Source organism: Momordica charantia (genome assembly GCF_013281855.1).
Source record: "Momordica charantia cultivar OHB3-1 chromosome 8 unlocalized genomic scaffold, Mcharantia_2.0 BLBB01000008.1, whole genome shotgun sequence".
Taxonomy (NCBI): domain Eukaryota; kingdom Viridiplantae; phylum Streptophyta; class Magnoliopsida; order Cucurbitales; family Cucurbitaceae; genus Momordica; species Momordica charantia.
Genome location: NW_028275166.1, coordinates 34,901,775 through 34,924,317, shown reverse-complemented (window position 1 = coordinate 34,924,317; position 22,543 = coordinate 34,901,775). Strand labels below are relative to the sequence as shown.

The following is a 22,543-nucleotide window of genomic DNA, read 5'->3' as shown; positions in this document are numbered from 1 at the left end:
TTTTTAATCTTTTAATCAGGAATATATGTATTAATTAGTTAAGTTAGGTTTATATTGATAACTAGTTAAGTTAGATTTATATTGATAATTTGAACCTAAAACAAGTTGTGTAATATAATCTCTTAGATATATTAAATATTCAAAGTAATTATGTAATTTCATATTCATCATCACTACGGCCACGAGGGCATGGGCCAAAATTAAATGCTTAATTGAGTAAATTTTAATAACAAAAAATCAATTAATTAATTTATTATTTTTTTGAGTTTATATTTTGATAGAGATATATACCTTAATCCCGCTAGGTGGGTAAAAGAAAAAAAAAATAATCGTTGAACAAACAATGTTTGGTTTCGCATTCCAATAACTAATAAGCAATTAACTTCCAAGTGGTGGATATATAGAATGATTTATGGAATCAAGAAACTTGGCATTTGCCATTACTGCAACGGTGGCGAGAGCGATTTTGTTTGACCCATTTCCGCTCCAAATAAGAAGCATCATAATTCATACATATACATAAATATAATTGGGCCGCCGAAACTTTGATTCCTCAACTCCTCTCCTTCTTCGGGCACCCAAAAACCTCCCACATGCCTGGACATCCTCTTTTCTTCACCAGCTAAACTTGCATTTTCTTCTGCTCTCCGCTCAATTTGGGACCGATGGATTTGCTTCCGGCGGAGACTTCACAGATTGCCAAGAAACATGGATTCAGGTCCCTCAAATTGGTGAACGTCGATTTGAACGCCCCCCTTTCGGAGCAGCCCTTTGGTGTCGACTATGGCAGGCTCGATAATGGCTTGTGTTATTATGTTCGCTGCAATTCGAAGCCCAGAATGAGAGCGGCTCTTGCGCTTGCTGTCAAGGCCGGGTAATTGCCTCCTCTATTCTACTTTCGATGTCGGATCGTCCTAAATTTATTAGGTTATTCCCTGCTTCTCTATTTCGCTTACAGTTGTTTTTCCAATTAAAACTTTGAAGCATTAGTTTGGTGCCAAATTGAATTTTACTTGGGGGTAATCGAATTCGAGCCACCATTGAAGCAAGAAATGAAATGCTGATCAATTTTCGATAATGAAACCGTTGCGTGTACTTGTTGTCTCTCTCTCTCTCTCTCCCTTTTCTTGATAAATTGAGTTAACATGTAGTGCGTACGGATTGCATTTAGTTATTTGATTAATCGACATATTTGTGAAAGATTAATGGGTTTTTTCGCTTAATTGATGGTTCGTAGTCTGCTTAATGAATAACTTGCTTACGTTTAAATACTCCTGTTTCCCATTATTTCGTTTACTTGAAATTTCTTTGATTGGTTTTTTAAAGAAATTTCATGGATAATGACATATGCGAAGGGCCAAAGCCTCCAAAGGCTGAGGTATCCCCATTGGCCGGTGTCTTCCGGAACTTGAATAATTTTAAAAATTTTTGGAGAGAAGTAGGAGGAGCGAACGAAAATGGCTGTCCCAAACACCTTCCTTAGGATAGTGTAAATTCTTTTAGACTCCACACCTCCCGAAAAAAGCAAAGAAACTGCAAACCCATATAATCTCTGGCCATACAGAAGACAGATGAAATTCTTTAAACCGGTGAGCAAAATACAGCGGAAGTCAAACCTAAAAGTTCCCTACAAAGTAATTTATTAAATTGGCACTCAAGGTATATGTGGAGAACCGATTCTTTCTTACTTCTGCAATGGACAAAGTATTAATGGGTTTACTCCATGATGACGAAAAAGTGGGACATAATTGAAGCTTGATAGCTGGCTAAAAACCCAGATGAATAAGAGACTGCAAAGGTCTAAATTTTGAACTAGAGATGTACTAATGACATAAACCTAAACTCTTATGCTTCAAGTACTAAATGAAATCATCTTTGTTTGGTTTAATTTTAACGCTTTTATGTTCTCATATCCATACAATCTCTTAACACTTCTCTTTGAGATCTTATCAATTCCCTTGTCATTTTTCATCTCATTTCTTATCATATAAACTGAAATATATAAATTAGCCACAGACATACTAGTGAAACAAGCTGAATTATCAGGCTTCTGACAGATCAGTTCTGGAAGAGGAGGATGAGCGTGGAGTTGCACATATAGTTGAGCATCTTGCTTTCAGCGCCACAAAGAAATATACAAATCATGACATTGTCAAATTTCTTGAAAGTATAGGAGCAGAATTTGGAGCTTGTCAAAATGCAGCCACATCTGCTGACGACACAGTATATGAGTTATTTGTACCAGTTGATAAGCCAGGACTATTATCTCAAGCCATATCAATATTGGCTGAATTCAGTTCCGAGGTACCTTGATTGATTATCCCTTCCACATTTTTATTTTCTTACTTCGAAATTTCTCTTTTCTGACTAGACTACTGCTTCTATGTAGATACGAGTTTCTCAAGATGATTTGTTAAAAGAAAGAGGAGCTGTTATGGAAGAGTACAGGGGGAACCGCAATGCTACAGGAAGGATGCAGGATGCACATTGGACTCTGATGATGGAAGGTTCAAAGGTAGAGTGTTCCTTGGCCATTCAATTTTTATTGCGTCAACTTTATGTTTATGCTCTTGCCTTGAAGGTTCCCTATCGTATGCCTTGGATGCTGTTCTTAATGATGTGCTGGTTATGTATTTTGATTGATCCATCCTGTGTTCTGTTTACCTTTTTTTTTTGTTCTGACTTATTATCTGAAATATTAGTATTTCAACTGTCACTAGTAACTTTGTTGTTATGTGTTTTATGTTGTCTCTAATGGTATTTGGTTGATGGCAGTATGCTGAGCGCTTACCAATTGGCTTGGAGAAGGTAATTAAAACTGTGTCTGCTGAGACTGTGAAGCAATTTTACAGGAAGTGGTATGATTTGCATAATATGGCAGTGGTTGCAGTTGGAGACTTTTCTGATACTCAGGTTTGTTTTATCAGTCTAAAATGTTTCTGTATTGAGATCACTAGAGAATGGTTCGATTTGAAAATATCTAACGGAGACCCCACATATTCAGAGTGTGGTTGAGCTGATAAAAGATCATTTCGGGCATATAAAATCAGCATGTGAACCTCCTTCTGTACCAATATTTTCAATTCCATCACACAACGAGCCGTGTTTCTCATGTTTTGTTGAATCTGAAGCTGCTGGGGTTAGTTCACCATTAAACCTTGATTTTATTTATGCAATATGTTATTGCTAGATTAACAAGCTGAGAAAATTATCTGAGATGATTGATTAATTCTGTTTTTCCCCCCTCCAAATAGTCGGCTGTTATGATTAGCTACAAAATGCCAGCAGATGAGCTGAAAACAGTGAGGGACTACAGAAGTTTGCTTGTAGAATCCATGTTCCTTCAGGCACTAAATCAAAGGTTTTTCAAAATATCTCGTGGCAAGGATCCTCCATATTTCTCATGCTCAGCTGCAGCAGATCCTGTTGTTCTTCCACTGAAAGCTTTTATAATGAGCTCATCCTGTAAGGAAAAAGGAACTGTAAAGGCACTGGAATCGATGCTGATTGAGGTATGGCTGTATGCTTTGACTTGAACTTTAACATCTTCCATTTTTGGTGCTATATGTTTGTTGTATATGCTTTCAATGACCCATTATGTTTCAGGTTGCAAGAGTACGACTTCATGGGTTTTCAGAACGTGAAATATCTATAGTTCGAGCTCTACTGATGTCAGAGATTGAATCAGCCTATTTGGAACGTGATCAGATGCAATCAACTAATTTGCGAGATGAATATTTGCAGGTGCCTTGCGATAAAACTTATAATGAGATTCAGTGTATTTTAATAAATATCATTACTCTTTTTATGTAACTATCTTGTTTCTTTGGGCAGCACTTTCTACGAAATGAACCTGTCGTTGGGATTGAGTATGAGGCCCAGCTCCAGAAAACTCTTCTACCTCGTTAGTTTTCTTTGTTCCTCTGTAAAAGCGAATACTGTTTAGTTTTCTGTGATTTATATTATTTACTTTAAACATCAATTTTCTCTGGCATATTACTTTTGCCCACAGATATAACAGCGTCAGAAGTATCTAAGTATTCAACCAAGTTAACGTCATTGTGCAGCTGTGTCATCAAGATAATAGAGCCTCGTGCTTCTGCAACCATTGATGATTTAAAAAATGTTGTCGTGAACATCAATTGTCTTGAGAAAGAGAGAAGTATTCCACCTTGGGATGAAGAACACATCCCTGAGGAAATTGTCATTAGCAAGCCGGGTCTAGGGTAATTTTTGTAACTCCCCTGCATTATTTATGTCTCAAGACCTTGGTTCTCCCATCCTTAATGTTTTTCCATCTTATTTTAGAAGTTTTTTTCCCTTCTTTTTTAGTGTGTTCTCACGTGGGACTTCTTTTAGAATAAATAAAATGGTTAATCTTTCCAAAATTATGAGTTTATGAATAGTGATTTCAATGTATTTAATAACATTTAATTAACAAGTTATTCAATGCTAGTTCATAAAAAGAAGTTTGGAAAGAAAATCAGAATACTATTTTAGATATAGTTAGTAAATGAAATAACATATTGAAACCAATTCAATAACATATAAACAGTATCAGATTTCTTCGTTATGTTTAATTCCTTATGCTAAAACTCTTCCCTTCATTGAGTTTTAAATTCAGATGTCTTCTAGAAGCCTACTACTCAGTTATCATTTTTATAGTGGTATGTGGTAACTACACTGTTTTAATAACGTTTCAGGAATATTCTGCAGCAGCTGGAATATCCAAATATTGGAGCTTCTGAAATATTTCTATCTAATGGGATGCGGGTTTGCTACAAGTGTACAGACTTTCTCGATGACCAGGTACCTTATTTATCTTGTATTGCAATTTATGTTGCTAGTTTTATTAGTTGTCAATCAATCTAGCTTAATTCAATATTTGCTGATGATCATTGTATTCAACTTTGACATAATAAATTTAAGCAGGGATCTATTTATAGTTCGGTTCTTTTAAAAGAATTGTTAAAATTTTTCTTAGATTTATTGGTCCACTAAGTATGAATGATTGCTGCACCCGTGTCTAAGTTTCTACTGTAAGTCTAACTTGCAAATTTTGTCTTAACAGGTAATATTTACAGGGTTCTCTTATGGGGCCTTATCTGAGCTCCCAGAGAGAGAGTATACTTCTTGCTCGATGGGTTCAACCATTGCTGGAGAAATTGGAGTGTTTGGTTATCGACCTTCTGTACTAATGGATATGCTAGCTGGTAAGAGAGCTGAAGTTGGTACAAAGCTTGGAGCATACATGAGAACCTTTTCTGGTGATTGTTCACCATCTGATCTGGAAACTGCCCTGCAGGTCTGTTTCCTGTCCTCGTCAAATTAAGTACCCCTGGTTGTCCATTACTTATTATATCCTCTTGAAACTCCTCTAGTAATAATTTGCTGGTCCATGCCTAAACTTACTATTCTTTCTTTTAAGCTGATTTTCCAAACAAATAACTTCTGTTTTTATTCAATATTCATTTTTCCTTTATCATACGTGGGTTTTGCTATTACTAACTGACCCAGGTCAATTTTGTGCTTCCTGCATGTGCGTGTACATAGCTTTATCTCCTCAAGTCTTTTTCTCGATTTCAGTTCTGGGTCAACTATATCTTATTTATTTCGCTCTCACTGGTCTCAACCCCTTACTTTTATGCTTATTGTTTGTCACGCATATGGTCTTACAGATAATCACAGATTATCAGGTAGTATTCCCATTATCGATACCATATATGAGTGATTAAAAAATTGAACTACCTTATTGTGAAAAATTACCTTTTTGGGAAATAATAAGCAACTGACTGTGCCTAGTCAATGACGACCTACAAACCTTTCATCTATATGCATTTGAACGACGTAGGAATTCAGTCATTGTTCAAGCAGCATAATTCATGCTTCTAGTTTAATACTAATGTAATTTCAGAAGTGTTCGTAAAGGTTTTTCCCTTTTGCATGTCTTGATTGCATTCTGTTTCTCTGCAGCTTGTTTATCAACTTTTCACAAAAAATGTGACACCAGGAGAGGAGGATGTCAAAATTGTTATGCAAATGGCAGAAGAAGCTGTTCGTGCACAGGAGAGGGATCCTTATACTGCATTTGCAAACCGTGTGAAGGAGCTCAATTATGGAAACTCCTATTTTTTTAGGGTATGCTTGTTACCGTGCTTTAACATTTTTTTTAATCTCTTTCTATAGTTTAACTCTTTTTTTTTTTAATAATAATTTCTTACTCTCCAGCCAATTAGGTTAAGGGACCTTCAAAAAGTTGACCCACAGAAGGCTTGTGAATATTTCAACAAGTGTTTCAGAGATCCATCCACTTTTACTGTTGTAATTGTTGGGAATATTAATCCTTCTATAGCACTTCCTTTAATACAGCAGTATTTGGTGCGTGAGCTATATTCAATTTCTGTCTGCTTACACACAGCAACATAGGTTGTTCGTGATATTTAAGGTTTGATTTTCTGAAGCAGGGTGGAATACCAAAGCCTCCTGAACCTGTTATGGACTTCAACCGTGACGATCTAAAAGGCTTGCCATTCACTTTTTCTACAGGCATTGTTCGGTATAGTGTACTAGACCATGTCTACGAATCTGTTGATAGTAGACATAAAACATGTTTCCAAATGTGTGATAGAATTAATCCGTGACCTGTGGGGAGGGAGGGTAGTGAAAATATAATTAAAATAGTGAACCATATCATGTTTTGTTCTTTGTTTCTCATCCAATGGCTTTCATTTTTCCCTATGTGTTATTTAAGGTGTTGCTTAGAAGTGATTTAGTATGAACGTGGATGTTTTCAGATTCATACATTTATCATATTCTTTCCGGATTTTATTTTTCTAAACATTTTTAATGTGCTTGCATTGTAGAGAAGTGGTATATAGCCCCATGGTTGAAGCTCAATGTTCGGTTCAGTTATGCTTTCCTGTGGAGCTCAAAAATGGAACTATGGTATTTCTTTCCCTCTTATTGTGAATTGAAGGTGTACACCGTAAATGAATTTTCCTGTTTATTACTTTTGTTTTTCTTGTTTATCCAATGGTTTAGAATGTGTTTTGTTCAAAATAAAAATGGCAGGTTGAGGAAATTCATTTCGTAGGGTTCTTGAGCAAATTGCTTGAGACAAAAATGATGCAAGTTCTGCGTTTCAAGCATGGACAGGTGTTTATGTTTCTTGTGGGCTTTATGAGTAATTTTTTAAAATTCTTTTTCTTAATTCTTTGATTAGCTTTCTGTTCCAGATCTATTCTGCTGGGGTTTCAGTGTTCCTTGGAGGTAACAAGCCTTCAAGAAATGATCCTGTTCGTGGTGATATTAGCATAAACTTTTCTTGTGATCCAGAAATCTCATCGAAGCTGGTTTATACACTATCACAATCAACCTTCTTTTACTTTAATTCCATTAGCAAATTTAGCTGACACTTTTTTGTGATCCTGATTTTTTTAAAAGGTTGATCTTGCTTTGAATGAAATATTACGTCTTCAAGAAGAAGGGCCTACAGATCAAGATGTTTCCTCTGTCCTGGAGATTGAGCAGAGGGCCCATGAAAATGGACTGCAGGTTATTTTTCATTTATTGAGAACTTACTATTACTACATGAAGGGTAAAATAAAAGTAGCATTCCACTTCAAGATATGTTTAACAAAATCTCTCTAGACACTTGTTATTCAAAAAATCCATCATCTCAGCCCTAAAAGCAACTCTTTTAGTCTTTTTGGTCAACTTTTTTGTTAATGATTTATGGTCAGGGTACCCGTGTGGCAGTTGCACACGTGGCATTTGTGTCCAACCACATAACTTATTTGCTCTTATGTGACATAAGTACCTACCACAACCTCTGTATTCTAACTCTATTTAATGATAGATTCCCAAATCTGAATAATATAACTAATTGTGGATGATCGCTTGGCTCTTCACACTTGATTAGTTATGAATCAGTCTTTTGGGTCACTTTCTCTTTCCCCTCTCTTGTTTTCTCCTCTCCCTATTTGGTATAGATAACAAAACAAAAACAGAAGTACTCTGATCGAGGGAGACTTTCGCCTTCAAACCTAAAATGAGGTCCACTGCACATGCTTCAAGCTGTTATTTATAGTTTACCCTGACTGCAGTTAGAAGAGTTATGATCCATTTTGTTGCTATCTACCAGAAAAAAAAGGAGTTGGTTTTCAGTTATTCCTAGTTTAAATCTGGGCAATAATCAATATGCTTAAATGGGAGGAATTTTATGATTCCTGTACAACCAGTTCACTGTTTTCGGTTTTGGTTACCAGGAGAATTATTACTGGCTGGACAGGATTCTACGCAGCTACCAGTCAAGGATATACTCTGGTGATGTTGGAAATTCTTTTGAGGTTGGTGGCATTTAATAAGTATTTTATTTCTCCCTTTTTTTATCTGTCAATACGTCAAGTTGTTTAAAGTCTCTATGCAAGGTGGCTTTCACCTCTGGTGACGTATTTACTTATCAGTTAAGTTCTTGATGAAGTGTTTGTGTTTTACAAGATGTATCAAAATTTCCAACTTGCATTTTTATTTCTATTTTATCTAGGAGAAATGGAATGATTATATGCTTATCTACCTCCGATAAATTGTTTAGTTTCACTATACAATGTTGCGCCATATTTAGGAATTGCAACTGTATGGGTAAAGATGGACCCTGACATTCTTTGAAGAGATATAAATAGATAAGCATTCTCTCATCAATCGTTGTAAATTGTTGTCATTTCGATGCAGATCCAGGATGAGGGACGTTTGAAGGTTAGAAACTCCTTGACACCATTAACAGCACAGTTGGCACTACAAAGGATACTTCCATTTCCTTGCACAAAACAGTATACTGCTGTAATTCTATTACCAAGATCATTTCGGTTCAGGAAACTGAAATCATTCTTCGGACTCAGTCTACCAAGTTATGGAAGAGACGCAAAGGTTAGTTTCATACCAGTGTTTGGTCAGTTGCTATAGTCCACAGGTCTTAATGCCATGCAATTCTTATTGCTATAGAACACGCAATATTTGAAAATTTGTCTTGTAGAAAATTTGTATGCCTAGAAGATTCTCTACCCTTCCCTTCCGCAAATACCCTTCACAATCGTTCTTCTATTTCTTTCCAAGGACTACATATGCTCTTTTTTTTTTTAGAGCAGATTTTAGTCAGCCTTGCCAGTGTAGCGGTTATGACGTTTAGCTTGTGGAGATATTGGAGGACTAACCGAAAATCCTAGGTCAATACTACGCTCTTCGGGTTGTATTGAAAGAATCTTCCCATACATATTACGATGTATTATTGAGAATGGGGAATCAAGGGAGCTACAGGTATACAAATGGAGGGATCCGAGTTTCCTTTTATTGGAGAAATGTACTGATGGCATCACCACTGACTTAGAAGGAAAATGATAGAGATCTGATTAAAGAGGCAATGGGCAGAATGAGCTGCAACATATGGCCATTCTTTCAAGTGGATTTTCATTTGCCTCCAATTTAACCCATTCGTCTGTATAAGTGGAGGTTCTGTTCTGTCTTTACTTTGTTAAAGATTTGTTCTCTTCTCTTGATGACATTATCTGTTGGGCCTCCCTAATTGTGTCGTATTGACCTCAACAGCTTTGAAAGTTCTCACTGTTTCTACTACCAAACTTACTCAATTTGAATTACTGCCGAGGGCTGCTCCTAGTCCAGAGTCCAGAGCCAACCAAAAAACGATTTTGCTCCCTATGCATTATTGATATGCTTCATTGCAATTATGGAGTTGCTTCTTTGCTGTGCCGCAATGGGGAGACAACTCTTGGGTTCATGTGCTTTGAGAGTAGGAGTATTATCGGGGCGGGACGGGGACCGTATTTCATCCCTCATTCTCACAAACATTTTCATGGAACTTTTCTGGGATCCGGTTGGAGATTCCCTACAATGAATTCACATGATCAGGTTTCTCATTGGAAAAATTTTCCTTTATTATTATTTTTTTAAAAAGTTAATTAAATGTTAATTCTCTGTTGAATATTCATTTAAATGGTTAAATCTCCCTAGAGAATCTCCAATTAATAGAAAAAACTCTTCAATTTCTTAAGAACGTCAACTCATAAAAAACAATCCTAAAATTTTAGGGCGCTTAAATGAGGTAAGGGGAAGATATAAGCATCATTAATTAGTAATCACGCTTTATAAATTTCTTGGTACACTTGTTTTCAATTGCGTGAAAATTTTATAAATTTAGGTATAGGAAAATTTTATGAATTTACCTTTATATTTAACTTATTTCATCCAATTAAATTATGTGGGAAAATAAATACCTCTTCAAAACTAGCTTTAAAAATTTTCCTATTAATTAACTAATAAATTACGAAAATATTCAATGTCAAGCCACATAAATGTTTGAAATCCAACCATAAAAGAGCAAGCAAATAAAATAAATGATTAAACTAGATTAAAATTTATCCAACATAAGTAAAAGAACCAATACTAACATATATAATCTTGTCTAGCTACTAATAACTAGCAATGAATCTTTTTTTGGTATAGCCACAAATATTAAAATTTAACCAATAAAATATTATTTTTATGATTTATGCAAGTTGTTTTACTCAATAAAAGATTAAAAAAACATGTGATACCTAAATGATTTAGTCCCTAAAACAATTTGTAGCGATTTAATCATCATATTTTAAAATTGATAATAATTTAGTTTTAATACTTTCAAATTGATAACGATTTATTCATTATATTTTCAAACTAATAACAATTTAGCCTCCAAACTTCAGTGTGTTACAATTTAGTCCTTACTATGAAAAACGACATCAAAATTAAGGGTCAAACTTTTATTATGTAACGATTCCGTTTTTGTAATTTATAAACACATTTGGTCTCTCACCAGTTTATCGATCTACATATCTTGAGTAATACAATAGATAAAAGAGACAAATTAGTTGAATAAAAAATTTTAAAATAGAAACTAAATTGTAAAAGATTTTAAACTATAAAAACTAAAAGTAACCTTAAAAAGGGAATCTAAAGTTCTAAAGTCCGGCCCAAATATGTTATACGGTCCATTAGGGACTGTGCGTAAAATTTAATCTGGGCCTATATCCATGGACAATAAGCCCGCAACAGTTAATCGTATATAAATGGACAAACCCTTATAAGTGCAGGATTAGGGTTTTTTGCTGCTCCTCTTAGAAGACCATCTCCTTCCTCATTGCAGGCCACTCTTCGCGTCACTCCGCACGCCAGGTTTCTCTTTCTGTTCGTTGATTTCGGGACTTTACTCCTAAACTCTGAACATGTTTTTTAACTATTCGTTGAATACTTCGCTTTCGTCTGTCTTCAAAATTTGGAAATTGGAAAACAGCGATAGTTTTGATTTTGAAAATTTCTCTCGTTTCTAATTTATAATGCTTATGAATCCTGTTATTCGATATGCATTCGGATTTTCTGCATCGGATGATTTAGGATTAGTAGAATTTTTCTGCTTATGGTGGAGTTGTAATCGTAGGATTGTCGGGTGCAGGTGTTTTTGAAGAGATTTAAAAATGGTAGAGAAGACCAAAGGGAGAAAGGAGGAGGTAGTTACTAGGGAGTACACTATTAACCTTCACAAGCGTCTACATGGGTGGTACGTTCATGTTTTCTGCCTTTCGCATCTTGTATTTTTTTTCTCCTTTGAATGCTTTGTATATATATTCTTGTTTATTTTACATAATGTGATTTATGTCGGAGGGGTATCCTCGATTCAGTTATGGTGTTGTAATGCCCGGGTTAATAACTTCAGGAGTTTGCTGTACTATATTGGATTTGCGTTCCACGAATTTACTACTGTTGCACTTTATTGGACGTTTCGAGAATTTATGTAGATTATATTATGTTGGTTTGAGTTCTGTGTTTACTCAACTGTCTTTTGCACTTTGACTGTGCGACCTACAACCCGGAGTGTTGAGTTTTGGATTTGTTGACATGTTAAGATAGTATGCTAGCCAGAATAACCCTATTCCTCACTGCCGAAGCATGTTTTGCAGTATCTTCAGGATATGAGATAAATGAGAGTATTATGATTCCCAATTATTTATTGTAGACTTTGTAGTGTTGTATGATTAGTTTCTCCTTGAATTCGTGCTTGTAATCCCCTATTCTTTTGAGCGTAGAGTTCCTTTTTGTTACATGCTTGTTTATCTTAGTCCTAAACTATGATTGATAGTGCACAAGTCCTTGTTTAATTTTTATTTCCATCTTTAACATTCTGATTGTATTGTTCCTACAAATAATGTTTAACCATGTGAAAGTTTTGTTTGTTACTCATGACTCTATACTGTTTGTGAATGTACAACAGCACCTTTAAGAAGAAGGCTCCTAAGGCCATCAAGGAGATCAGGAAGTTTGCCGAGAAGGCTATGGGAACGAAGGATGTACGAGTGGATGTAAAGCTGAACAAGCATATTTGGAGCAGGGGAATCAGGAGTGTGCCAAGAAGAATCAGAGTTCGCATTGCTCGCAAGAGGAATGACGATGAAGATGCCAAAGAAGAGTTGTACTCCCTCGTCACAGTATCAGAAATCCCAGCTGAAGGTCTGAAGGGGCTGGGGACTAAAGTCATTGAGGAAGATGATTGATTTGTCATCAGTTTTCGAAAAAGATGGTAAGATGAAATTAGACTGTAGTTCTGATTTGTTTAATGAAAGAAGACTACTTTCATATTTAGTTGTTTTTGGAGATTTTCCTTCTGTTAAATTAACTTATAGTTCCTGGACTTATAAAGTATTTTGAGTGCAAATGTTTTTTGGTTACATTATCAGAGCTTAGCTTGCTAGTTATTGAGCAAATCTTACACATATTATATAAATTCAAACTATAGACGGGCTTGTATGTGTTTGGTTAATCTTAGGAGGAGTACGTATCAAGGAGATTAACAAATTCCCTCTAAAATGTAAGGCGCAGTACATAGGCATGTAGATTCCGGATGTTGAGTTTTATGCTTTTTATACTTAGCCAGGTTGGGCATTCTAGTTCTTTCATATGAAACCATAGCCAGGTGACAGCATTTTTCTTGGTAACGTTTATTTAAAAAACTAACATAATCGAAACCCTAATTTGCCCTCTTTCTTCGTTCATTCTATTGTAGTATCGGGGTCTTCTCTCTGTTCTATGTTGACAACAAACTCTGATTCAAGTTGGACTTACCCATCCAATACAGTGACCATTCTAAAATCATACGCATTCAAAAAATTGATAATTAAGTGCTTTGTGTTCGGGGGAGTACTGTTCTATTGTCATAAAAAATTGAAGTTGACAAAGGGAGAGATGAATCCACATAAAGGAAAGAGAGAAAAAAATAGAATAAATAGTTGTTAATTTTTTAATGGTGGTAAGTCAGCAACTAAGTATTGAAATTTGACAAAAATAGTATAGTTTAAAACACATTTTTCTGTTATGTTTGCCATTATTTTTAAAATGGGAAACATGAAAAACGAGATAAAGGAAAAACAGGTCGTGACTCCACGCATTGAGGTCTCGGTGGTTCTCAATAATTTTGCTCTCCGCTTACAGCTACAATTACTGAGCAAACTTCCCCTATTAAACCTCTGTTTTGATTGGATACTCCGAGAGATTAATTAGTCGACCAATAGTTTTTTATTATTATTAGGTTTAGGATTGTTTAGCCTAATTTCATCTCTTTCGTTCTATTCTGATTTACATAAACAACTCATCATCCCCAACTACTTCTTCCATTCTTCCCTCCCCTCTTTAAATAATCATTTTAATGCTTGAAATGCACCTCTTTTAGTTTTTTTCTTTTTTTTTTTTCCACTTCACTAAATTATAATTTCAGTTATAGCGTATAATAGACTTCTAAAATTTTGATTTTAATTTGTCTAATAAGTTACTCACTTATTCATAATTTTTACAAATTAACAAATTAATTAGACTTGAAATCCTAAACATTTAATTTTTAAAGGGCATATACGAGTATGAAAGTTGATCCGTACTGGGCCGAATAAACAAGACCTATATATGGGCTGGGCCGTTTGGATCAAGTTTTCCCGTGTGATCCAACCCACTATATATTTGTCCGTACAATATCCCAAACCCTAATATTTGTATTTTGATCGCGAAGCGAGCAAACCGAAAGTTGCTGAACATCCGGAAGACGAAGAGTCGCCTATCAGATTCGCCATGGGTAGAGCTCGAGCTCCATATCATCCTTTCAGATTTTCTTCTGCTTTATGTTCCTGATTAATTTATTTCTTCGTCTGTCCGATCCACATTCAGGTAAGGTTCACGGATCTTTGGCTCGTGCCGGTAAGGTGAGAGGCCAGACGCCAAAAGTTGCTAAGCAAGACAAGAAGAAGAAGCCACGAGGACGCGCTCACAAGCGGATGCAATACAACCGCAGATTCGTTACTGCCGGTAACTGTTCGCTTCCCCTCTCTCTGGATTTGTGATTGTGTGTTCCAACTTTCATCCTTCTCTAGGTTTTTATAAATTTTGATTTACTTATGCAGTGGTTGGATTCGGCAAGAAGAGAGGACCGAACTCATCCGAGAAGTAAGAGAGCTCGATAATGTGATATTTTGGTCATTTTATTACCTGTTATTTGGAGATATTTTATACTTCTGTTAGTTCTTATTTGATGTGGTTAAACTGAAATTTCTCTGAACGATACTATTATTCTTTCTTTTAGAAAGATTCTTCTCACTTAATGCTCGGTTGATATTTAGATTTGATGTTTAACTGTGAGATGAGATTGTGTTGTTTTTATTTTTTATAAAATAACTATTGTCGAAGTTTAATAAATAGAGATAGTGTTATTAGGAGGGGGAAGGAAGATTTTTATGTGAAGATTGATTATTACATCAAGATTTTGTTTACAAACAAGTAGACTGAGGTCCAATCAATTTCTGACTTTCCTCACACCGATTAGATTCGAGAACGTGGAGTTTAGGGTTTACAGTTGACCTGTATAGGTAGAAAGGCAAGAGGATAGAAAGTAAGAGTGATTGTATTGAAGTTATCTTAGTTTTTAAGGAACTCAATTAACTCTTCATTTGCTGTTCAAAGTTGTATTGTTCCTTTTAGCATTTTTTAAGCTAATGTTCAATTGCCTATGTAGAAGTTTTAGAATCATGGTATATTTTTCCTAGTAGTAGTGGAGGTGTTATACTTTCTACTGTCAGACTTTGGTAGGGTCAGTTATTCTGATGCTAAATTTTAACCCTCCCTCCTGTTCCTGTTCGTCTCTCCCTCTCTCCGTCCGTCCATCCCCACCGAAAGCTGTGAGAATGATTTGAGGTGCTAGTAAAGGTAGAAGGTGAATGGGAACTATTAATATAGAAGTTATGAAATCCAATTGTTGTATGCCCGTTCTAAGAGTACTGCTGTACTGTAGTTGGTCGGCTACTTAATAGGTTTTGTTGTGGTGTTGGTTTTGAGAAAACTTATGAAATCATTTGTGTTGATCCGTAGAAGTCTAATAAGAAGAATTTGTGGATTAGCAATTTTAGTAATCCATGGACAATTTGAAATCAAAGATAGTTTTTTACTTGTTCCAGTATTCCTTTTAGATTGTGTAATGCGTATACTGTCGCTGCATCGTAGTTGATTGACTTTAGTTGATTTTGTCGATATTTTTATGCAACCTTTTATTTTGGTTCCTTATTTGAAGTGATGAGTTGGTGTCCCAAGTGTTGGGTCTTTTATGATCTTTTAATTTATAAATGGAGATTTCACTCCACGCTATTGTACTTTGTTTTGCACCGGAGATAGCTTCTGCTTTCAATGGTTCTAAATTATAGTCCGGTATGCAGCTCCAATTCGATCCACAAACTGAAACGTTTTTCAATAAAATCGTATAAAACAAGTTTTAAATAATTAAAAATTTGTTTTTGTTTATCTATCTATATTGACATCATGGTTGTTATGAGACAGAAAAAAGTAAATAAACTACGAATCCTCTCCCAAAATAAATTATTAAAAAATTTCGGCAGTAATATTTTTTCCATTCGAACGAAACAATGTGCAATGATTTGTATTTTATTAATAAAATCAAATTTATAGAAATGAAAATAATCTACAAGGAGAACTACATCCGCAACATATTAAAATTCAGTTCCGCTGTAAAAAATGATTAATAGCTTCTGGTAATTTTGATCGGGCCAAATCAAAAAATCCAAGTGTCTAATTAAGAAAAAATAGGCGAGTTTTATTATAAATGAAGAAAAGATAGTACTCAAATATACCTAAAATTTGAAGGTATTAGCAAGCTCGGCAAAATAGAAGAAGTAATTGTTGCCATATTATATACATTGTCTCGCGGTAGGCAATAATAATTCGTATGATATTCCTGAAGACAAATGTAAACACACTCACCAGAATAGATTGCACTGGAATCTACCAGGGGACGCGGCCTGCAACAATGTAAACACACTCACGAATTTTTATATGTTCATGTAACTAAAATAAAATCTAAAATACCGTTAAATTGTTAAAAAGACAGGTCAATTATTCGTTTTAAATACTTTCTTCTGCACATAAATAAAGAATTTAAAGGGACAGATCAATTATCCAAGTCGAGCGGAGCTGATTGAGTCTCTTCGTGCGGTTGAATTGGAATTGGAGCAAACCTGGTTTAAAGAGCCATCTCAGCTTGCAGAGCTGCCAGTTCGTCTTCTTCGGCAGTTCTCTTCTGAGGAGCAGGGCGTGCAGCAGGTACTCTGCCCGGCGCGACTGAAACGGGTGCGGCAGGAGCAGTTGATGCTGGCTGGAGAAGTTGCTCTTCCAACTCAGCACTTTCCAGCTCTTCCAGTTCTGCCTCCAATTCATCCTGAATTCACCCAAAAGTTAATTCGCGATAAATGACATTTAAGCAATACCAAGAAAGTTCAAGAATCGTGTCAAAGACTAACAACCTCATCGAAATCAGCTGCAGCCCCGATTGGAGCTGACAACGCTTCCTGTATCTGTTTCATGTTCTCAGTCTGCTCATTTATCTCATCCATTGTCTTGTCTACATCATCGATATTCCTGAAGACAAAATTTTCAAACAGTGAGGCAAGTTTCTGAAATATGACTATGTTCCTAGAATTCACACAATCCCAGTTTTAGGAAATGAAACATGAAACGAAACTGCACTGTTCATCTCATTTTTCAGGTCGTCAAAATGCATTAGATGAATTGAGTCACAAATCCAAATCTGCAATCAGTGACCACTGCCAGAAATAGCTTTCTCACGATAGTTTAACATCAACAACTAGATGAACAAAGTGCATGAGTTTACATTCATTTAGACAATAGATTTTGAAAAATTATAGAGCTTTTTTCCCTTTAGTCAAGTGAATAAACATAGTTAATAGTTGTCCTGATCAATTATAATACGAGAAGAAAAAGATGAAAAATCGCAGGTTAGAAAATTGAAGATATTTTGGAACACTAAAGAGCTATGAATAATCAATGAGTCAGTGAGAAGCAAATCCTGAAAAGTTATAATAACCCAGAAAGGAAGGGAGAGAGAGAGTTAAAAAAAAAAAAAGGCTTACGTTGCTTTCTGCATTGCCTTCATTGCAGATGCTCCTGTTCTCAAAGCATCTACAGTCTCGGTTGTAGCCTTTGCGCCTTCTAGCATAATCATCTGCAGCAGTAATAAAAGAAAAAGATGTATATGAATGGAATCTACCTCAACTGATCGTGGAAAGATAAACAGTTTCTCTCATGACAGCCTACTAAAGTTAAAGGGAATGATGTCTCGTCAATCAGAAAATAAAATTTCTAGCTCACCTGATCATGGATACGTAATTGGAAATTTCCAAGCTGCTCTATTTGCTGTTCATAAAGCCTCTTCCTCTTCAAACATTGAATGGCCGCTACAGAAAAATTCTAATGACTATGAACGAAATTTTTAAGACAGAATGCATTGTCAATTTAAATTACATTATTTTATAATGTCATATTTAATACTAATTAATTCAATTTCAATTAACTAATCACTACAATAATGCAATAAATAACGTTAATTTAAATTGGTGACTGATATTAAATAACTCAATGTCATTGATTTATTCCTTCAGATCAAATTAATAGATTAAATAAATTAAATTCCCATTAACAAAACTTCCAAATGTTGATTCTTCTACAAACTCGAAAACAGATATTTAATATCCATATTCACTAAACTGCAATCCTAATGGATTGTGAATGAAAGACTTGGCAGATAAGAACACAAACCTTCGTACGTGAGAAAATAAGTATGGTACTACAATCGGACACACAGTTCAAATCCAACCTAGGTAATAAATCGTGTTCCACGCCACATGGAAAAAATGCTCAGATATGAAATTAAAAAATACCAATCAGCATCCCATGCCCAACATAGAAAAGATCACTCGATTTCATAGCATACCCCGTTTGTTCTTCACTCTTGTGAACTCTTTAGCTCTTTCAACCTCTGCAGCTGCCTTCTTAACAAGGACATTTTCCTTCTTCTCCAACATTTCAAGTGTCTGAACATATAATAAAAGAGAATGAAACGGAAACAATTAGATGAAACAATGCTGTACCAAAAAAGTGGAAAAACATATTCGTAATTAGTAGATCTGATTCAGAGTACAAAAATCCATGTGATAGCAATCGCCACTAGTGTGGACGTGATTCAAATTATCTATTCCTTCAATATAACCACATGGAATGAAACCACAGCAAGGGAGTTAACAGTTTTCCATTGCTACAGAAGTGAAGTTTCATCGGAAGTACGACAATAATTACGTGTAGGCCAAATCCAATTTAGAAGATAATTTCAACTGTAAACCAACTTTCGACCAAGTAACCAGAAGAACCAATTACAGAACGACGTCATTTTGAAAGAAAAAAAGTGAAACAACGTCATAAACACAAATACTTCGGTGCAGGGAACCTATTCAGGCGAAAATCGGAACAAAAATATTATTGATTCGTCGATCCTTAAAGAAGAAATAAATTAGCAAAGTTACATTGAGTGAGATTTATCTACGACGTCATAAACACTAGTATTCAGAGGAGACAATGAAAAGACGGAAGAATGAGAAGTCAAGCATCCATCAAGATCGATGAAATGAAGCTAGGGTTCAGAACGAGCGGGAAAAAGAAAAATCAATTTCACTAAAAGAACATCTAAAACAATAAAACAACAAACTAAAAACGTACCTCGCTTAGCTTATCCAACGTAGCCAAAGCACTTGCTTCTTGTTTAGGTTTACCGAAAAGCCTGTTAAGCATTGTCGACGCTAAGCAACTAGAATCGCCTCTCGATCTTCTGCAACAACAAAATCAAGAACAAAATTAGATCGCCTAAACGCTTAGTTTCAAGAAATCGCGGTATCCGATCAGCTTCGAAATTACCAAAAAATCAATGCCTACCAAAAGAGAACTCGCGAAGCAGTGAGAGGTAGACGGAAGGATGAGAATCAGAAACAAATTACGAGAGGGAGAATGAATCGAAAGAATTCGGGGACAAATTTGGCGCAGAAAGGGTTTCGAATACGCTCCAGAAGAACGATGACGACGATTAGGAGTTCTCGTTCTCGTCCTCTTCACGTCGCTGTTAAGAACGTTTCGTCTCCACGCGGCAATGTACTGATTGGCTTCCGCAGATCAGCACTACCAATATTCATCCGCCAATCCAATTCAAATGGGATATATGGGCCGGTCCCGAACATTCTTTCAATATGGGCCGAAGATCTTGCATACGGACCGGCCCAGGTTAATTATTGTCGGCCTGTACTTCTATTGGGCTGCGACCCAAATCAGTTACTCACAAGCCCGATCACTACAACAAATAATCCAAATGTCGAATATGCCCTGACCTGATGTAAATAATGATTTTGCTATTTATGATGTTTCTCGAGTATAGACTGTATAGTTGATCTTGACAAGGGCATGTGGCAGAAAAAAGTTAAGCTGATGGAAGATATTTAATTAAATAGGACGTTGGGATAAAATATACTTTTTATAGAAAAAAGGAAAAATAATATAAATCCAACAAGAAAGAATAGATATATATGAGAAAAGTAATGATGAAGAGAGAGAATTAAGAAAAATGATGATTAAAGTTGAAACAATAGGGAAAAGTAGGAAAAGGAAGTTGATTATATATTTAAAAAAGGTTGAGTATTTACTTTGCCAAAAAGGAGAAAATAAAATTCATGATATAGAATATAGATGAGAAAGAAGATGAAAATCAAAAATTGACTACCATGATTTTACAATAAATAATATTGAATTTCTTTTAGTCAATATAATATTATATGAATTTGAATGTTACTGATATCTTTAACTCGTTGAAGTATAATCAATAGTAAGATTTTTTTAGTAGCAGAGATTAGAGATTAAACCTCTGAGTAAGTAACATGATCTAACCGTTGAACTGTGGCCATGTGGGCAATGAGTGGAATTGAATCTAATTGACTTGATTTTTCAGCCTTATTTGATTGGCCATGTACATTTGTCACTTATTTTGGGCCGTAGCAGCAATGGGCCTTCTTCTCTTGTGGAGATTCAGGCCTCTGTAATGGCCGTAGAATCAATTTTCTTTGTTTTTGATCAATTTGTTTCAAGTATATCTTATGATCTCTAAACTCAAGTCAATGGATAACAATAAGTCTTCTCGATCAATTTCGAGCTAAATTAGTACCCAATAACAAATGATTAATGAATTACTCAAACTTTGTGCAAAGTTGGAGGTACGAGTTCAGCCATTCATCTCGAAAAAGTTAAATACTTAAATTCATAATTTTAATTGGGAGGGTTTAGAAAACTTATATTTAAGTTGCACTGAGAAAGGTTGGAATCAAATAATTTATTTGAAAAAATGGATTTTGAAAGAGTTGATTTAAGTTACTAATAAGGTGTGTTCATACGTACCAAAATTAATTTGATCACTGTCAAAATCACTTCTTTTTCCATTTATCATGTTTAACAAATTAGAAAATTGATTATATGAAAGTATAAAATCACTTTAAATTGATTTTTCAGGTATCACTTGGATGGTGATTTTGAAAAATCAATCGTACTTAAATCTATTGTTTCAAAATCGTTCATTCTACCCTCACTCTTAAACACACATTAAAATTATTCATTTTGTCCAACAAACTTCAAGCTTGACAAATCCACAAAATATCAGGCCTAAACGTTCCGTCAAAATAATATTTCTTTGTCTCAATGCGAAATTTCCCAATTTTCAAAGGTAGCTCTAGGTAAGTGCTCGACAATATGAAATCACCATCATCTTTTACTGAATAAAAGCAACTTTCAACTTGTCACCTATGTCAATTTTAAACTTTCACAATATATATATATATTATGATGATTTAATTTCAAAAAATTTAGTTGATTATATTTTATGTAGTGGTAGGTAGAAGGTATGAAATTCCGGAAAATTGACCACTGCTAGAGTTACCTGGGGTTGACCGTAACTTCATAACTGCCGGCAATTTCCACTACACAAACTCACCTGTTTCTCTCGTCTTTGTTTACTATTCTTTGACTGTGAAATGCACCAAACTTTAGTTTGTCTCTTTGGACATAAAATAAAATTTAAATTTGTAATTTAGTCGTTAAAGTTACAAAAATGTATCATTTGTAATTTCGCAAATCAATTTGAATCACTTTCCAACTTTAATCTTAGAAATTTGAACCCATCACTCTTTGAGATTTGGACACCGAAATAATATTCAGCTAACAGAGTCTCGCAAGTGAAAATCTTTTTAGGTAGTTACAAGTAAACAACATCTTTATTGATATAGATTTTTTTTTAATTTGAATACTAAAGTAAGAATCATCCAAGTTCACATTTTTAATAAATAAAACAAAAAATAGTTACCAAACGTGTTTCTATTTCGTATTTCAATTAAAAAGAAATCAGAAACAAAGACAATTATCAAACATAATTCTATTTTTTCTTAATTGAGAAAAAAAGAAACGAGAAGCAAGAAAAATCAACGTTACCAAATGGAGCCTTATAATCAATTCCACTGGTTAATAACTTTCCTTAAAGATAGTAAGTTATAACTTAAATCCCTCGTTTAAATTGTAATTTCTTTTAGTAATAACATACTTAAAATGAAGAACACCATTAAATAATAATAATCTTAAAAGTTTTGTTGCGTATTGAGGTATGCATGAACTGAAAATAATAATACTAATAATTTTTGTTTTGAAAAGAGAAAATGAAAGTGATTGGAGTGTAATTATAGGGACATTAATGGACTTAAAATACCGTCACCGTCCGTTCAGTGGTAACATCAAGCCGCATTTCGCCCAATGAGCAGAGAATTAAGAATAAGGATAAGAAGAGGGCGGCTGAAATTTTTTCCACCATTATGATTATTAGTGTTTGTTTGGGCATGCCTTTTGAACAATAACAAGCTCTTGTTTGGCTCTATTCTCTCTTTGAAAACATTTTATCTCAAAAAAAAAAAAATGCTAAAATTAGATACGTTTAAAAATGATTTTTAAGTAATTTTTGAAAAATCTAAAACTATTTTAAGTGATTTCGATCAATCATCGGGAGAAAAAAAAATTATAGTTAATTAGT

At 34.8% G+C, this 22,543-nt stretch overlaps 4 protein-coding genes across 8 annotated transcripts; 3 read left to right on the top strand and 1 right to left on the bottom strand.

Moving 5' to 3' along the window:
* Nucleotides 1-426: 426 nt before the first annotated feature.
* On the top strand, nt 427-10,000 carry LOC111021875 (Insulinase (Peptidase family M16) protein). Of its 5 annotated transcripts, XR_002602897.2 has the most exons (22): nt 432-874; nt 2,058-2,304; nt 2,390-2,515; nt 2,776-2,913; nt 3,005-3,139; nt 3,255-3,512; nt 3,607-3,744; nt 3,835-3,904; nt 4,013-4,226; nt 4,704-4,809; nt 5,072-5,305; nt 5,974-6,138; nt 6,229-6,378; nt 6,465-6,556; nt 6,864-6,945; nt 7,072-7,155; nt 7,236-7,352; nt 7,444-7,554; nt 8,268-8,348; nt 8,731-8,925; nt 9,144-9,504; nt 9,601-10,000. XR_002602897.2 is itself a non-coding variant. In XM_022298979.2 (21 exons), the coding sequence occupies exons 1-21, from the start codon at nt 666-668 to the stop codon at nt 9,219-9,221; spliced, it is 3,030 nt and encodes a 1,009-aa protein (XP_022154671.1). In that variant the 5' UTR covers nt 432-665; the 3' UTR covers nt 9,222-9,608. The 5 variants fall into 5 exon arrangements, 3 of the variants coding, with proteins under 3 accessions (XP_022154671.1, XP_087983942.1, XP_087983943.1); XM_022298979.2 differs by having other exon boundaries at nt 9,144-9,608; XM_088127816.1 differs by having other exon boundaries at nt 734-874; nt 2,047-2,304; nt 9,144-9,608.
* Nucleotides 10,001-11,083: 1,083 nt separating this feature from the next.
* LOC111021941 (Ribosomal protein L31e family protein) lies at nt 11,084-12,770 on the top strand. Its single transcript, XM_022299078.2, has 3 exons — nt 11,084-11,223; nt 11,501-11,605; nt 12,317-12,770. The coding sequence occupies exons 2-3, from the start codon at nt 11,523-11,525 to the stop codon at nt 12,594-12,596; spliced, it is 363 nt and encodes a 120-aa protein (XP_022154770.1). The 5' UTR covers nt 11,084-11,223; nt 11,501-11,522; the 3' UTR covers nt 12,597-12,770.
* Nucleotides 12,771-14,011: 1,241 nt separating this feature from the next.
* Nucleotides 14,012-14,701, top strand: LOC111021859 (Ribosomal protein S30 family protein). Its single transcript, XM_022298959.2, has 3 exons — nt 14,012-14,161; nt 14,254-14,391; nt 14,487-14,701. The coding sequence occupies exons 1-3, from the start codon at nt 14,158-14,160 to the stop codon at nt 14,531-14,533; spliced, it is 189 nt and encodes a 62-aa protein (XP_022154651.1). The 5' UTR covers nt 14,012-14,157; the 3' UTR covers nt 14,534-14,701.
* Nucleotides 14,702-16,162: 1,461 nt separating this feature from the next.
* On the bottom strand, nt 16,163-19,592 carry LOC111021942 (vacuolar protein sorting-associated protein 32 homolog 2). The gene is made up of 8 exons (XM_022299079.2): nt 19,369-19,592; nt 19,156-19,264; nt 18,377-18,476; nt 17,755-17,840; nt 17,517-17,608; nt 16,890-17,004; nt 16,605-16,804; nt 16,163-16,388 (listed from the first exon to the last, which is right to left on the bottom strand). The coding sequence occupies exons 2-7, from the start codon at nt 19,225-19,227 to the stop codon at nt 16,610-16,612; spliced, it is 660 nt and encodes a 219-aa protein (XP_022154771.1). The 5' UTR covers nt 19,228-19,264; nt 19,369-19,592; the 3' UTR covers nt 16,163-16,388; nt 16,605-16,609.
* Between the last annotated feature and the right edge of the window lie 2,951 nt (nt 19,593-22,543).

Coding starts and splice junctions, on each gene's coding strand:
- LOC111021875 (XM_022298979.2), top strand. CDS start 666: ATGGATTTGCTTCCGGCGGAGACTTCACAGATTGCCAAGAAACATGGA. Junction 5,306..5,973: donor ATCTGGAAACTGCCCTGCAG/GTCTGTTTCCTG, acceptor GTTTCTCTGCAG/CTTGTTTATCAACTTTTCAC. Junction 7,555..8,267: donor CCCATGAAAATGGACTGCAG/GTTATTTTTCAT, acceptor TTTGGTTACCAG/GAGAATTATTACTGGCTGGA.
- LOC111021941 (XM_022299078.2), top strand. CDS start 11,523: ATGGTAGAGAAGACCAAAGGGAGAAAGGAGGAGGTAGTTACTAGGGAG. Junction 11,606..12,316: donor CACAAGCGTCTACATGGGTG/GTACGTTCATGT, acceptor AATGTACAACAG/CACCTTTAAGAAGAAGGCTC.
- LOC111021859 (XM_022298959.2), top strand. Junction 14,392..14,486: donor CCGCAGATTCGTTACTGCCG/GTAACTGTTCGC, acceptor TTACTTATGCAG/TGGTTGGATTCGGCAAGAAG.
- LOC111021942 (XM_022299079.2), bottom strand. CDS start 19,227: ATGCTTAACAGGCTTTTCGGTAAACCTAAACAAGAAGCAAGTGCTTTG. Junction 18,477..19,155: donor CGTTGGATAAGCTAAGCGAG/GTACGTTTTTAG, acceptor TTATATGTTCAG/ACACTTGAAATGTTGGAGAA. Junction 17,609..17,754: donor AATTACGTATCCATGATCAG/GTGAGCTAGAAA, acceptor TTACTGCTGCAG/ATGATTATGCTAGAAGGCGC.